Consider the following 11,544-nt stretch of genomic DNA (forward strand, 5'->3'; position numbering starts at 1 on the left):
TCACCTATCAGTTCCTTACCACAGGACCCATTGTTTCAGTGCTTTATAGCGATTGGTAACGGCGTCTTCTTTATTCCCCTCCACCCTCATGTTACAAAATGTTTGTTCAATAAGCTGAACCATGTCTGTCCTCACTTTTTTTCTAGTGAGATGAATACACAAAACTGGCTTTGGATTATTCATACCAGCGCTTCCAGTTAAAGCAGCATTAGGATTTGAAATCTAGACCCACATTTAAAGCACAGCTCAAAAAGGGAACACAAACCTCTCAGGGTTCTGGTGGCTCATTCTGAGGCTGCAGAGGGAGATCCTTTGCATTAACAGCGCTGCAGTAACTGACAGGGGCACGCAGACCCACTGGAGCATACTGGAAACAAAGTTCCCTCTCCCATCATTGCAATGACTCATCTCATCTGCACGTCCAACAGGATCAAGGTGTGATTTATTATAACAGAAAGGAAATGCTTCCTGTTCCACGTGGCACGTAACGACGTCTGTTTTCTATTGAACGGAGCCATGCAACTAATTCAAGTCCGAGTGTACCAACAAAACGCTCTGTAAGCACACCTGCTGTACTACAATGCTGGAAGGAACCTGTAGATATTGGGCTGTTCTACATTAATAAACAGCAACAGCAGAAGGACAGGGAGGCTGTGGTTCAATACAAACCTCAGAAGCCATTCCATTCTGATACTTCACACTTGATCATCCACCCAGTTCAAGCACTCCTAAGTACAGCCGTTCTTCTTCCCTTGCTGGAGTTCATTTCCCAACGTTTACTCCGCATTTTCTTTAGAGTGTGAGTTTATAATCAAAAATAAACTTTAATATCAGCCCATTTTTCACGTCAATCACTACAGCAAGTGGTACAAATAAGTCTTGGAAATACAGTGTGCATCAAGGTCAGGCTCTGAATGGCTTTACTACCACACACTGTGTATTGCATATATCCACACTGAACACAACACTGCATACTTCTTCTTATGAGAGTGCATCTGTGCATTTGCATATATGCTGCTCCATTCCTTGAAGCTCCTACACTCAAAACTCCAGGCACCTGCGTGCATGAAAAAAGAAGCTTTAGAAAACACAGTATTTCAATGAAGAGTGAGAGATGTATGGGGGGGCACTCAGCAAACAGTGCTCTGGTGGAATCAAATACAAAGCTCGAATGAGGCAACGCGATGTCAATGCAAAGCATGTTATAAAGCCTGCGAAGGGGGCTCTGAAATATGTGTGAACAGCTGTTCTCACCGCAGTGACCCCTCTAAAGACACCTCTTTATTGCAACAACTCCAACAAGCGAGAGGCACACACACGTAACGTGGTGCCATCTTGAAAGCCAAACCCAACAGTTTGAGAAAGATCCTTTCACTAGACAGGAGCAGGGATTCTGTCTCCCTCAGACGTGACTTAGCTTGGCGGTTGGGGGTTAGGAATCTAAAGCACTTAATGCATCCTCTGATGGTTTGAGAGACACCCGCGAATACTACTACGGTGTTCTGTTTCAGGGCTTCACTTTGCCTTCCTTCACTAACTGCTCGTTTAGCTGACAAAGCTGCCTTAGAAAGCCATCATTGGGGCCAATCTCTCTCTTTTGCCGGACAGTGACCAAAGCAGACTTGACATCCATGTTCTGGCGAAGCATGAGGTAGGCGATGACCAGCGTAGGAGAACGGCTGTAGCCCTCACGGCAATGCACAAACACTTGTCCTGCAGGGAAAACAGGTCATAACAGTTGGGTTATAATGGAACATACGATGGAAATGCAGCATGAAACAAAGCGCAACGATCAGTCCTTCCGTAACCCCGAGGTATTCTGATGGAGATAGGTCAAACTTGATGCTATCGTTCTGTCATTGTGGATAATGCAGAATAAATAGTTCTACATCACTTATATGCTGCTGCATTATGGAGGCCAGCCCGCATCTATCTATACTTCTCCAGTCTCTATTTGAGAACGTCTTGTACCCAAGGATGACCAGGTACCAACCAGCACAAATCAATGCTGCACTGTTTAAAACAGCTGCTGTTTGTTATGTACCGTAGCTCTTCAAAGACACCCACCTTTCTGTCTGCATTGCTGTCAGCTCCAATGATAACTCCATGCTGGATCATACCTGGCTGCTTGTCTGACTCTTTATGAATCACACTAATGCTCAAGTAAAAGAAACCACTAATTACGCAGTAACAAGAAGCAGAACTACCTTACGGCAGCACCAATGAAAAGCTTCCAGCTGATTAGGGAAACGATCCCCATGTTTATTGATAAAATGCTGACAGTTGGCATCCACCAATAACTAAGCAGGCTGCTGCTCCCTCTGAGAAACCTCACTCATTTTTATTGCTTCTCAGCTGCTTCCTCTTTGCCCTGCTTTCCCAGACACAAAATACAACCCCAGGCTTCCCCTCCAGAGCAAATTCTTTCTCGAGACCACAGAACAGATGAACCACACATAGACTTGCTGAGGCCACGGAAGCCTGTTACCATATTTGCCTGGAGCTGCATGTTCTGCTCAGCTCGAGGCAAACCTCTAATCAGAAGCGGGTTGGACAGCTAAAACAATTAATTCTTTACATTTCCTGAGAGCCTGCAGCCATAAATTAGCAGGATTCAAAGATTCTTAAGCACGTAGAAGAGAACTGACTTCCTCTCTATAGTCGGAAGCAAAAGGGTTTCTGGCCTTCCTCTGTGAAAGGCAATGAGACTCCTGGGCTGCCCCGGGTAAAGCAGCCTTGCCTTCACTTTGCTCCCCTCCAGAACCTCATGCAACAAAGCTAAAATGAAACTGCGGGAGAGAACAGTTCTGCATCCCTCATCACTTTGCTTCACTGTCAAAAAAAAACCCTATTGTATTTAAGTAGGGAGTTAAAGCTGGCTCCACCATCACCCAGCTCCGAAGTTCTCTTGTTTACCACGGTTGGAAAACAGCAGCAGAGACATGGGAGGCGATAGTTAGACTGCAAGAATGACACAAGAGAATTTCTGCTACCAATTCTGATCAGATTAGCTGAAGTCGGTGGGGACAGCCACAGCACAGCGAAACACTTCTTCCAACTGCAGCTTCTATCCTAGAACTAATTGCTGTCATTTAACTTTTCATCTTTTACCAAAATGAAGGTAAAAAAGGCAAAAAACCATCACAGCTCCAGCTCCCCTTTCTCCCACTTGAGGGAAAGAACAACTGCAACTGTGGGAGTTCTCATTCCTCTTTGTTCACATTGAGTCACGAAGCAAGAAAGAAATGAAGCCTATGTAGAAATGAGTGGTATGCTGCAACAGTCAGAGCTGAAGCACTGTCTGGCCCACTGCACTATGCCCTTGGATTCCTGCTGTGTGGAAATACTGTAGAATAATGTGGCAACCAACAGCATTTCACCTATCATCTCCAGCCTCCCTGGAATCCCAGGGCCTAATGAGGTAATTGTCACATAGAATAACAATAAGATCATAGAGGCAGTCTCTATCCTTGCTGTAAGCAAACATATAGCAAGTTCAGCAACGTATTACCTGCATCGTTATTGCCTTTCAATGATGCAAAACGACCTTTAGATCCTGTATTCACTTTCTGGGCTTATCTAAGGAATAATAAGGACACGTCTTGCCAGCCAGCCACTGTTTCAAGATGCAGTTGCTGTTTCACTATGCAAAGTCATCCCTAAAATGACAGCCTTCCCCTTAACACACACTGGAGGTCCGCATACACAGAGAGATGACTAAGATGTTTTACTGAGTATTCAGGTGTCTTTGATGCCAAGACTTGATCCGAATCACCGGCTTTCCTGTCCAGCTGAAAATCTGAGCAAAGAACCATTTTAAGCAGTGAAATAAAGAGCTAAAGCAGCGTACAGAAAATAAGGCAGAAAGACATTTTCAGTTTGCCTTACCATCCTTCTGGGCAAGTGCTTTCTCAATAAAATCAGCTGCCTCCTCAAAATATCGACTGAGGTTAAACTCCTGCGTATCGTTAGCTTTAATGCCATGGTATGTGATGCCTGTGCCTTCATAGAACTCTGCGTTAGTGTTCACATGCATGAATGACTTCCCCTCTGCTGCATTCAGAACATGGGTTATCCCCAGGCGCTGCAGCTTCATAATGTTCTTGGCTATGAACCTGCGTGATAAAAAGTGTCGAGAAAACGATTAGAAACTCGGTGTCTCAGTCTTGATGATGTCCCCCAAAAAGCGACTGATAACCAAAAGCTTTCATTTTTCCACTCAGGGATGCTAAATATACTCAAATTAGCTAAAGATTTGACAAGCAGAAATATTTAGGGCTTTTAGGTCACTATTTGTGTGGCACAGAATGCTCCTTTCCTGGCTGACAGATGAACAGAGAATACAGGGCTTCAATCCTCCGCTCCCCACTATGGCACATTTATAACCCAGATCATTCAATTCTGACCAAACTAAGGAAATAGAGGAGATAATAGGAACACCCGGGTAATTGCTGCTATGATTAACCATAAGCATGTGCTTATTTAAGAACCAGTTACAAACAGCCTCTGCTGGAAGCCACCGATGCTCCTTCTCAGGAGCATTCTGAAACACAGAAAGTAAGCTCAATGTTATCACACCGCGTGGTTGCATGGGATGGTTTTCACCCCATTCAAGGCTACGTGAACGTGTAGAGCAGAGCATTCCTTTCCTCCCAATGACTGTCCACCCCTTAGGTTGTCCTTATGCACGAATCCTTCTGCATGAGTGAAGTTTCTCCATCTCCTCTCGGTGCCAAACAACTGTGGCAAGGGGCCACGCATTTGTAAAGACTTCATTACCCAAACAAATGTCGACAGATTTGTTCCATCTGGCAGGACATCATCTGGGCCAGGGGACAAGTGTCAGTGCCCAGGGAATTCTGCTTGCAACGCAGGAGTAAATACTACAGAGCAAGGCCAAAACACCATCACCCATCACCCTATCGTGTGTTAATGCACCTGTGAGTTCCTCTGCTTAATGATGTGAGCACATGGCACAAGGAGCAGTGCATATCTGATCGTGGTTGGGATCAATGTGAACCTGCTTTGCACCCGCTCACCCAAGCAAATAAACCACATCTATAATACGGAGCAAGAACTGCCCGATAGCACAGTTTTCTACTGTTATGCTCATGCTAAATCGCTCCTTTGCCACTCAATTTAATGTTCATTTGGGGAGAATGCCTTTCAGATTCCTTACTGCACTTTGAGCCCCAAGAATTGCTTTGTGGGTTGACCATGCAGCCAGAAAACCCAGCTATGTGCTTTGCAAGCCTGGTGAAGATGCATTCTGTCCAGCTGTTCCGCTCATTGACTACAAGGTTCCACTCAACTTCATCCTGATTTTGGCAGTGATAGGAAATTATCTGTACAAATATCATCTGAATTGTCTGACTGTGCAGCTGCTTGAAAAACACACTTGTGTGAACGAATCTAACAGTTCTTGTTTTAGTGATGTTACACTTTGACTCGTCTTCAGAACCCTCTGATCGCTATGGAAGTTTACAGCCTGTCTGCTGTGTTACACGAAAGCTCTCTTTGTCATTTCACCTCCGTGTCTGCGTTACTGATAACTTCCATGTTCTGCATGGGAGATGTGGCACTTGACAGACAAATTGCTATCCCACGCTGCGACCCCATTCAGTCTCATCCTCCCCAGTGTCTCGGTGCTGTTACTTTTACCCAAGGATGAGTCGTTCGTAGCTCTCCATGGTAAAACTCTCTGTAGATGTCATTACTCCATATACTCTCTGTTATCAAACCCCTGCCCTTGGTAGCTGTGGGAGAGGCCTCACATTGCAGGCAGTGCTTGATCCATCCAAGCCAGAGCGTGGAGGTTTGTCAGAGCAAACAACTGCATCGCTTTATTCTCCTGCTCCCCCCTCCAAGTGCAACCAGCAGCTCCGCAGAGTTTGTGCAGTGAAGGCTGAAATGGAGACGTGAGCTGAGCACAGAGCTGACACGAGCAGATGCTGGAGCAGAATGGGATAACGGGAATGCACTGCAGACACAGGGCCTGAGCAGCTCTGTGTGCACAACAGCTACTGCTGCCCTGTCACCCTGCGGCATCTCGACCCTCGGATAAGTGTGGGCAAGGATAGGAAGCAAAAGGGGAATCACAGAACTGCAAGGGATGGACCTTCAGAGATCACTGAGTCCAGCCCTCTACATCAGGGGGCCCAAACAGCCCTCTACATCAGGTCGGCATCCAGATGGAGCTGGAATATCTCTGTAAAAGGATACCCCACCACCTGGGCAGCCTATCCCAGTGCTCCATCACCCTCACCATGAAGTTCTTTTGCATGTTGGTGTGGAACTTCCCATGCTCCAGTTTCCCTTGTCCCGTCCATAGAGATCACTGATAAGAGACTGGCCGCGTCCTTTTGCCTCCCACACTTCAGCTATTTACAAACATCAACAAGTCCCCCCCAAAAATTAAAAGACCCAAATCGGGACTTAGAAGAAATTAGAAACTTCAAAACCCAGCACGGGACGGACGTGTTTCACTGCTGAGATGTGCGTCTGCACTTCAACCCCTCCGCCCTCAGCCGGGCTCTGCAGCAGGTGCCATTTATGGGCAGCGCCCGCTGGGTGCCATAGGAGCCCGCACAGCGCCGTGCTCGGGCCCTTTAGCTTGCCAAGCCCTGCCGGTCCCCGCAGCTCCCTGGGGAGGCCGGGGGTGCCCTGGGGGCAGCCGGGGGGGCCCCTCCCGCTGCTCACAACCCTACGCAGCCCCTCGAGGGCCGCCCGCCTCGGCCCGGCCCCGGCCCGGCGCACTCACGCGTTCCCCACGTGGATGCGCGGCACCACCTCGTTGCTGTGAGCGCTGGGCAGGCTGTAACAACCGCTGCCGTTCGCCAGGAGATCGTTCAGCTCCTCTACCGAGATTCGGTAATCGGACATGGCCAGGCCCGGCCGCTCGCACGGCCCCGTTAGCTCCGCCGCTCGGCCGGGTCCGCCCCGTTCCGCCCCGCCCGGTACCGCCGCCCGAGGGGCGGAGTTCGAGCAGCTGCTCCGCCGGAGCGGGCCGGCAGCGGGCACTGTGCGGGTACCGGGACGGACATGGACGGCAACGGCATCACCGTGAAGCTGATCCTGATCGGAGACAGCGCCGTAGGGAAGTCCAGGTGGGGCCGGACCGGGTCGGGTCGGTGCGGGGCTTGTAGCTCCGCGCTGTGTGCTCGGTGCTGAGTGCCGGTGTGTGTTCCTGCAGCCTCCTGCTGAGGTTCGCTGAAGGCACCTTCGAGCCGAACCTGAAACCGACCATATGTGAGTCGAGATGAGGGGGGATGTGAGGGAATGGGGGCTGTGAGGGGTCAAGGGTGGAGGCTGTGGGGTCAGGGATGGGGGCTTTGGGGGTGATAATGGGTGGGTGTGAGGGTATGGGGTCAGTGCGGGGATAGGGAGTGCTATGAGGGAACATTGGGTGTGAGGGGATGGGGAGTGCTGGGAGGGTACAGGGTGCTGTGGTGGGATAGGGAGTGCTATGAAGGGACATTGGGTGTGAGGGGATGGGGGCTGTGAGGAGCCATTCCATGGGGGGATGGCAGTGAGGAGCTGCAGACACCCCTCATCCTCCACATCATTCCCACAGCCTTCCCTCTCTTATTTTGCATCTTAGGTGTTGATTTTAAAGTGAAGAAGATGGTGGTGAATGGCCACGCGGTGCAGCTTGCAATATGGGTAGGTTTGATATGGGGCAGAGCCTTGCAGGGACTAATAGGAAACCACATAACCACGCAGGGATGTGCCTCTTTGCTCCAGAATGGAAACCTCTGCAGGTTGTGTAGCTGGTAAAAGGCGCTTTACAGCAATAACAACCATTGGGAGAGGCTGCTGATGAGCTGGAAGGGAAAACTGGTGCTTGGAGAATGTTAAATAAAGGCTTCGATGCGTGTACCAAGCATCAAAGGAGAAGCTTTGAGTTTAGTATCTGTGTGCTCATGGATACACTGGATTATAACCTGCTTAGTAAGCATAACCTGAACTAAGTTGCCTCTTTATTGTTTGTGGGTTTGAGTATTCAGGACATAACTTAGCAATCATTGAATAAAACTTGGTTTTATCGGTGGTTTTTTTTTTGCTGCTTGTGTGTGTTTCCTTTTCTTTTTCCCCTTAGGACACAGCGGGCCAAGAGCGCTTTAGGACCCTGAATCCCAGTTATTACCGAGGAACTCAAGGGATTGTTTTAGGTAGGAGGAATATGGGAGGGAAATGGGGCTGTAGGAAGCGTCCCAATCTAATAGTACAAGGCCTTGCAAAAGGGGACTGAGGGAATGACTGGCCTCAGAGCCACAATGCAGATCAAGACTGCAGCTCCTAAGCTCCTTTTCTTCCTTTACCAGTGTATGATGTTACAAGGAAAGACACTTTCACAGGCCTAGAGAGCTGGCTGAATGAGCTGGAAATATATACCACCAATAGCAACACTGTGAAGATGTTAGTTGGCAATAAGACTGATAAGGTCAGTTCAGAAATGCATCGTCTTACACTCCTCTGCAGGTGACTCAATCATGAGACGGTATAAATGTGAGATGAGCTCTGAAACGATCTCATTTCTTGTGTGAGGAGGTGATAGGCTCTGGAACTTGGGCTGGGCAGGCTCCTTTTACTGCCTCACTTGAGAAGGAGAGATGCAATTAATGAGAGAGATCCTATTAAGGGCAAACAGAGTTTCTGACTGGGAACTATGAAATACCTTTTAAGTGTATATTGCTTAGCAAGATGCGTTTCACTCTTGCTTTTCTTCAAGAGGTTTCCAGTGAGGCTATCCTAAAGTAGGCAATTGGAATTCTTAGTCTATCTGCATTGAGTAGTTCACGCTGATTCAATGTTGCTGCTCTTTAGCTTGACACTCCATTGGCTCTGCCTAACACCAATACTACCTTTTAAGCTGACTGTAGAGAGAGGGGATATCCAGCTTGGGATTTTATAGACTTTTTCTTTCTTTCCAGCAAAACTTCACTTCCACAGTGCTGCTTTTCCAGGGACCTCCTTAAACTTGCCAATATAGCTCAATTGAGTCGTGTTCTTCATTCATCTCTGCAGCCTGATCGGGAAGTAGAAAGAAAAGAGGGACTTCAGTTTGCTAAGAAACGCTCGCTGCTGTTTATAGGTATGTAACCGTGCCAAAAACGCGTATGTTCGTGGATTGTTCATGTGTTGTTCTCTAATTCAAAGTGCTTTTCTTTCTGATGGTGAGATTTCTTCGTGCACATTTCTGTATTGAAGGGTTTTTTAAGGTCATTTTGTTAAACTCGCAGTCTTAAAGACTGGAGTTCTTGCAAATAAGATGAAGCCTTTGATTTTTCTTCTTCCCCCCCCCCCTTTTTTTCTCCCTGCCCACAGAAACCAGTGCCAAAACAGAGGATGGAGTCCAACACGCCTTTGAGGAACTAGTGATAAAGATCCTGCAGACACCAAATCTTTTGGATAAAAGCACAGAGAAGAAGGGAGTCCAGCTAAAGGAACCGCCACAGCAGGAGAAAAGCGTATGCACTGCATACTGCCCACTGTCTTAAGCCTGCAGGTGCCTGTTCTGCCCAAACTGAGTGCAGTTCAGAAGAATATACTGAGGGATTGATTTCAGTGCCTTGTTTGACCTGCCACAGTTGTGCAGATTTGATATCAAACTGGTTAACCAAATACTCTTCTATTCATTAACAAAGTACGGTATTTCTCTGTAACACACACCTGATATCTCCAGGTATCAATGCAATGCTTTTTCTGATAACTCAGATTTGTTACTAGTAAATCATACTACTTATATAGCATTCTTTGGCAAAGAATTTGGCTGTTTCCATCTGTGAAAAGCACGCAGGAGAAATTGTCACAAGAGAATAAAATGCCTTTAATTGGGTTTTCACATCAGCTTGTCTTTGTCTTGCAATGGGTCCTATCTGACCTCTGTTGCAATCAGTCTGAGGAAGGTGACGACAGATTCTGTCGATGGCTTCATCAGTGGAAACATCTGCTCAAAGCTGAAGGAAATCTTATACCCACGTCCTTGTTTGTCTTTAAAACACCCCTGTGAAATAATGTTCATTCGTATCCACTTCTAAGAGCAGAAGTTTCACCTACAGCAGCTGGGTGTGCATGCTGAAAGCAGCTCACCGAGGGATGGAATCCTATTGTCTATGAGCAAAGCGTGTCATAATTCCAAGTCTGGAATCTCCAAGTACAACTGCAAGCAAGAGCATGACCACCAAAAAGAGACTGGAAAGCCAAGTTAGGAAGATGGGAGGCCATGGCAGCTTGAAGAAAGGCATAGAAACAGGTGGGACGTATGGGAGCAGGGTGAGATAAATGCTGATCTGTGAGGTGTAAAATAGCTGTGGTGGTGTTCTGGTGCCAGGACACCGAGGTGGTCACTTTCCTACACTTACTGGGGATGAGGAGGAGACTGGAGAGAAGAAAGATGGCTTCTTGTGCTGGTGGATGTGGGTCAAAGTATGTCAGCATAGTCTAAGAGCTGTGAAAAGACAAAGCTGGCTGCTGTGGGCTGCCTGACTTGGGTTGCTGGCCATTAAAAGGCTGCAAGGAGGGATTCAGGGCACTGTAACATCACAAAACCTGTTTTCACTTCATGCTTTTCTTTTTGTTTCCTTCTTTCCTGTGCCTTTCAAGCAAGCTATTGCATGGATAAAACACCTCTGCGTGCACAGAGCGGGCAGTTTATTAGCCTGAGGAAGATTCAGGTACTTGTAACCCTACATCTATGTGATAACAGTGCTTCAGGTGGCAGAGAATCTGCAGGAACACACAGAGTAGGGTCACAGAATTAACGTGAGGAAGGGTAAGGGCAAGAAAAAGCACGTGTGGCTGCTTTCACGTCAAGTTTGTCTATGTATATAATATATAACAGAGAGTGCTGGGAGTGGAGAACAAGGAAGCAGAGACAAAGCACAGCTACAGAGCGCTGGTGGTTTGGGGATATGGTTGAACATAGAATTTAGGTGTTTGTTTTTAAACATAAATGGGCAACGTTAACAGTGAGAGCCAGCGCAGGAAAAGAGTCTCATGAGAACAGCATGGCAAACTTTCTCTTGCACAGAGGGATCAAAAGCGAATCAGTCAGATTGAAAGAGACAACAAGAGGCTCATGGAGAACCTTGCTGCCATCCAACGAGGGCCAGCGAGTGTGGATTGTTGGAACACAGACTTTCACAGAAGGTACCTTTCCTTCCAGCTGTGTGGGTGGGAAGGGAGGGTTGCTTTTTACACGCTTCCTCTCCCATTTGTTGTTATAAATGTATTCATTTCTGTATACAGAAACAACAGCGACAAACAGAACAAAAAAATAATGACCATCACGATGGAAAATCAGGGACTTTTGAGAAGGCTTGAAACCTGCAAGCCCACCTACGATAAAAAGAAGTTTGAAATGGAATGGCAGGCACGTAGCTGAATCTTTATATATCTCTGACAATCGGGGTTAAGATCTGAAGTTCTCAGGTATGGAAATACTTAAAGCCTATGGCCAAGACAGCAACCAAGTCCTGGATTGAGTAATAGGCAGGAGATCTGACTGAGTGGGTGTACAGAGAAGTGGGTGTAAGGGTAGGA

The 11,544-nt window shown here is 47.3% G+C and overlaps 3 protein-coding genes across 3 annotated transcripts; 2 read left to right on the plus strand and 1 right to left on the minus strand.

Annotated features, from left to right (window-relative positions):
• Nucleotides 1–424: 424 nt before the first annotated feature.
• On the minus strand, nucleotides 425–6,959 carry DUSP3 (dual specificity phosphatase 3). Its single transcript, XM_072356774.1, has 3 exons — nucleotides 6,761–6,959; nucleotides 3,889–4,115; nucleotides 425–1,713 (listed from the first exon to the last, which is right to left on the minus strand). The coding sequence occupies exons 1-3, from the start codon at nucleotides 6,880–6,882 to the stop codon at nucleotides 1,508–1,510; spliced, it is 555 nt and encodes a 184-aa protein (XP_072212875.1). The 5' UTR covers nucleotides 6,883–6,959; the 3' UTR covers nucleotides 425–1,507.
• Nucleotides 6,960–6,997: 38 nt separating this feature from the next.
• Nucleotides 6,998–9,848, plus strand: LOC140262432 (ras-related protein Rab-18-B-like). The gene is made up of 7 exons (XM_072356773.1): nucleotides 6,998–7,106; nucleotides 7,193–7,248; nucleotides 7,601–7,662; nucleotides 8,099–8,171; nucleotides 8,325–8,443; nucleotides 9,028–9,094; nucleotides 9,328–9,848. Exons 1-7 carry the CDS (start codon nucleotides 7,042–7,044, stop codon nucleotides 9,498–9,500), a joined length of 615 nt encoding a protein of 204 aa, XP_072212874.1. The 5' UTR covers nucleotides 6,998–7,041; the 3' UTR covers nucleotides 9,501–9,848.
• A 210-nt stretch (nucleotides 9,849–10,058) lies between these two features.
• CFAP97D1 (CFAP97 domain containing 1) lies at nucleotides 10,059–11,490 on the plus strand. Its single transcript, XM_072356775.1, has 4 exons — nucleotides 10,059–10,270; nucleotides 10,606–10,676; nucleotides 11,033–11,151; nucleotides 11,251–11,490. Exons 1-4 carry the CDS (start codon nucleotides 10,177–10,179, stop codon nucleotides 11,384–11,386), a joined length of 420 nt encoding a protein of 139 aa, XP_072212876.1. The 5' UTR covers nucleotides 10,059–10,176; the 3' UTR covers nucleotides 11,387–11,490.
• Nucleotides 11,491–11,544: the final 54 nt, after the last annotated feature.

This window comes from Excalfactoria chinensis, chromosome 24, assembly GCF_039878825.1.
Source record: "Excalfactoria chinensis isolate bCotChi1 chromosome 24, bCotChi1.hap2, whole genome shotgun sequence".
In the NCBI taxonomy this organism is placed as follows: Eukaryota; Metazoa; Chordata; class Aves; order Galliformes; family Phasianidae; genus Excalfactoria; species Excalfactoria chinensis.

Bases quoted from the DNA above. Each gene is read 5' to 3' on its own strand.
- DUSP3 (XM_072356774.1), bottom strand. From the start codon at position 6,882: ATGTCCGATTACCGAATCTCGGTAGAGGAGCTGAACGATCTCCTGGCG. The intron at 4,116-6,760 runs GTGAGTGCGCCG...TTTATCACGCAG, and splicing joins CGCATCCACGTGGGGAACGC to GTTCATAGCCAAGAACATTA. The intron at 1,714-3,888 runs GTAAGGCAAACT...TTTTCCCTGCAG, and splicing joins AGCACTTGCCCAGAAGGATG to GACAAGTGTTTGTGCATTGC.
- LOC140262432 (XM_072356773.1), top strand. From the start codon at position 7,042: ATGGACGGCAACGGCATCACCGTGAAGCTGATCCTGATCGGAGACAGC. The intron at 7,107-7,192 runs GTGGGGCCGGAC...GTGTTCCTGCAG, and splicing joins AGCGCCGTAGGGAAGTCCAG to CCTCCTGCTGAGGTTCGCTG. The intron at 8,444-9,027 runs GTCAGTTCAGAA...TCATCTCTGCAG, and splicing joins TTGGCAATAAGACTGATAAG to CCTGATCGGGAAGTAGAAAG.
- CFAP97D1 (XM_072356775.1), top strand. From the start codon at position 10,177: ATGACCACCAAAAAGAGACTGGAAAGCCAAGTTAGGAAGATGGGAGGC. The intron at 10,271-10,605 runs GCAGGGTGAGAT...GTGCCTTTCAAG, and splicing joins AACAGGTGGGACGTATGGGA to CAAGCTATTGCATGGATAAA. The intron at 10,677-11,032 runs GTACTTGTAACC...TCTCTTGCACAG, and splicing joins TTAGCCTGAGGAAGATTCAG to AGGGATCAAAAGCGAATCAG.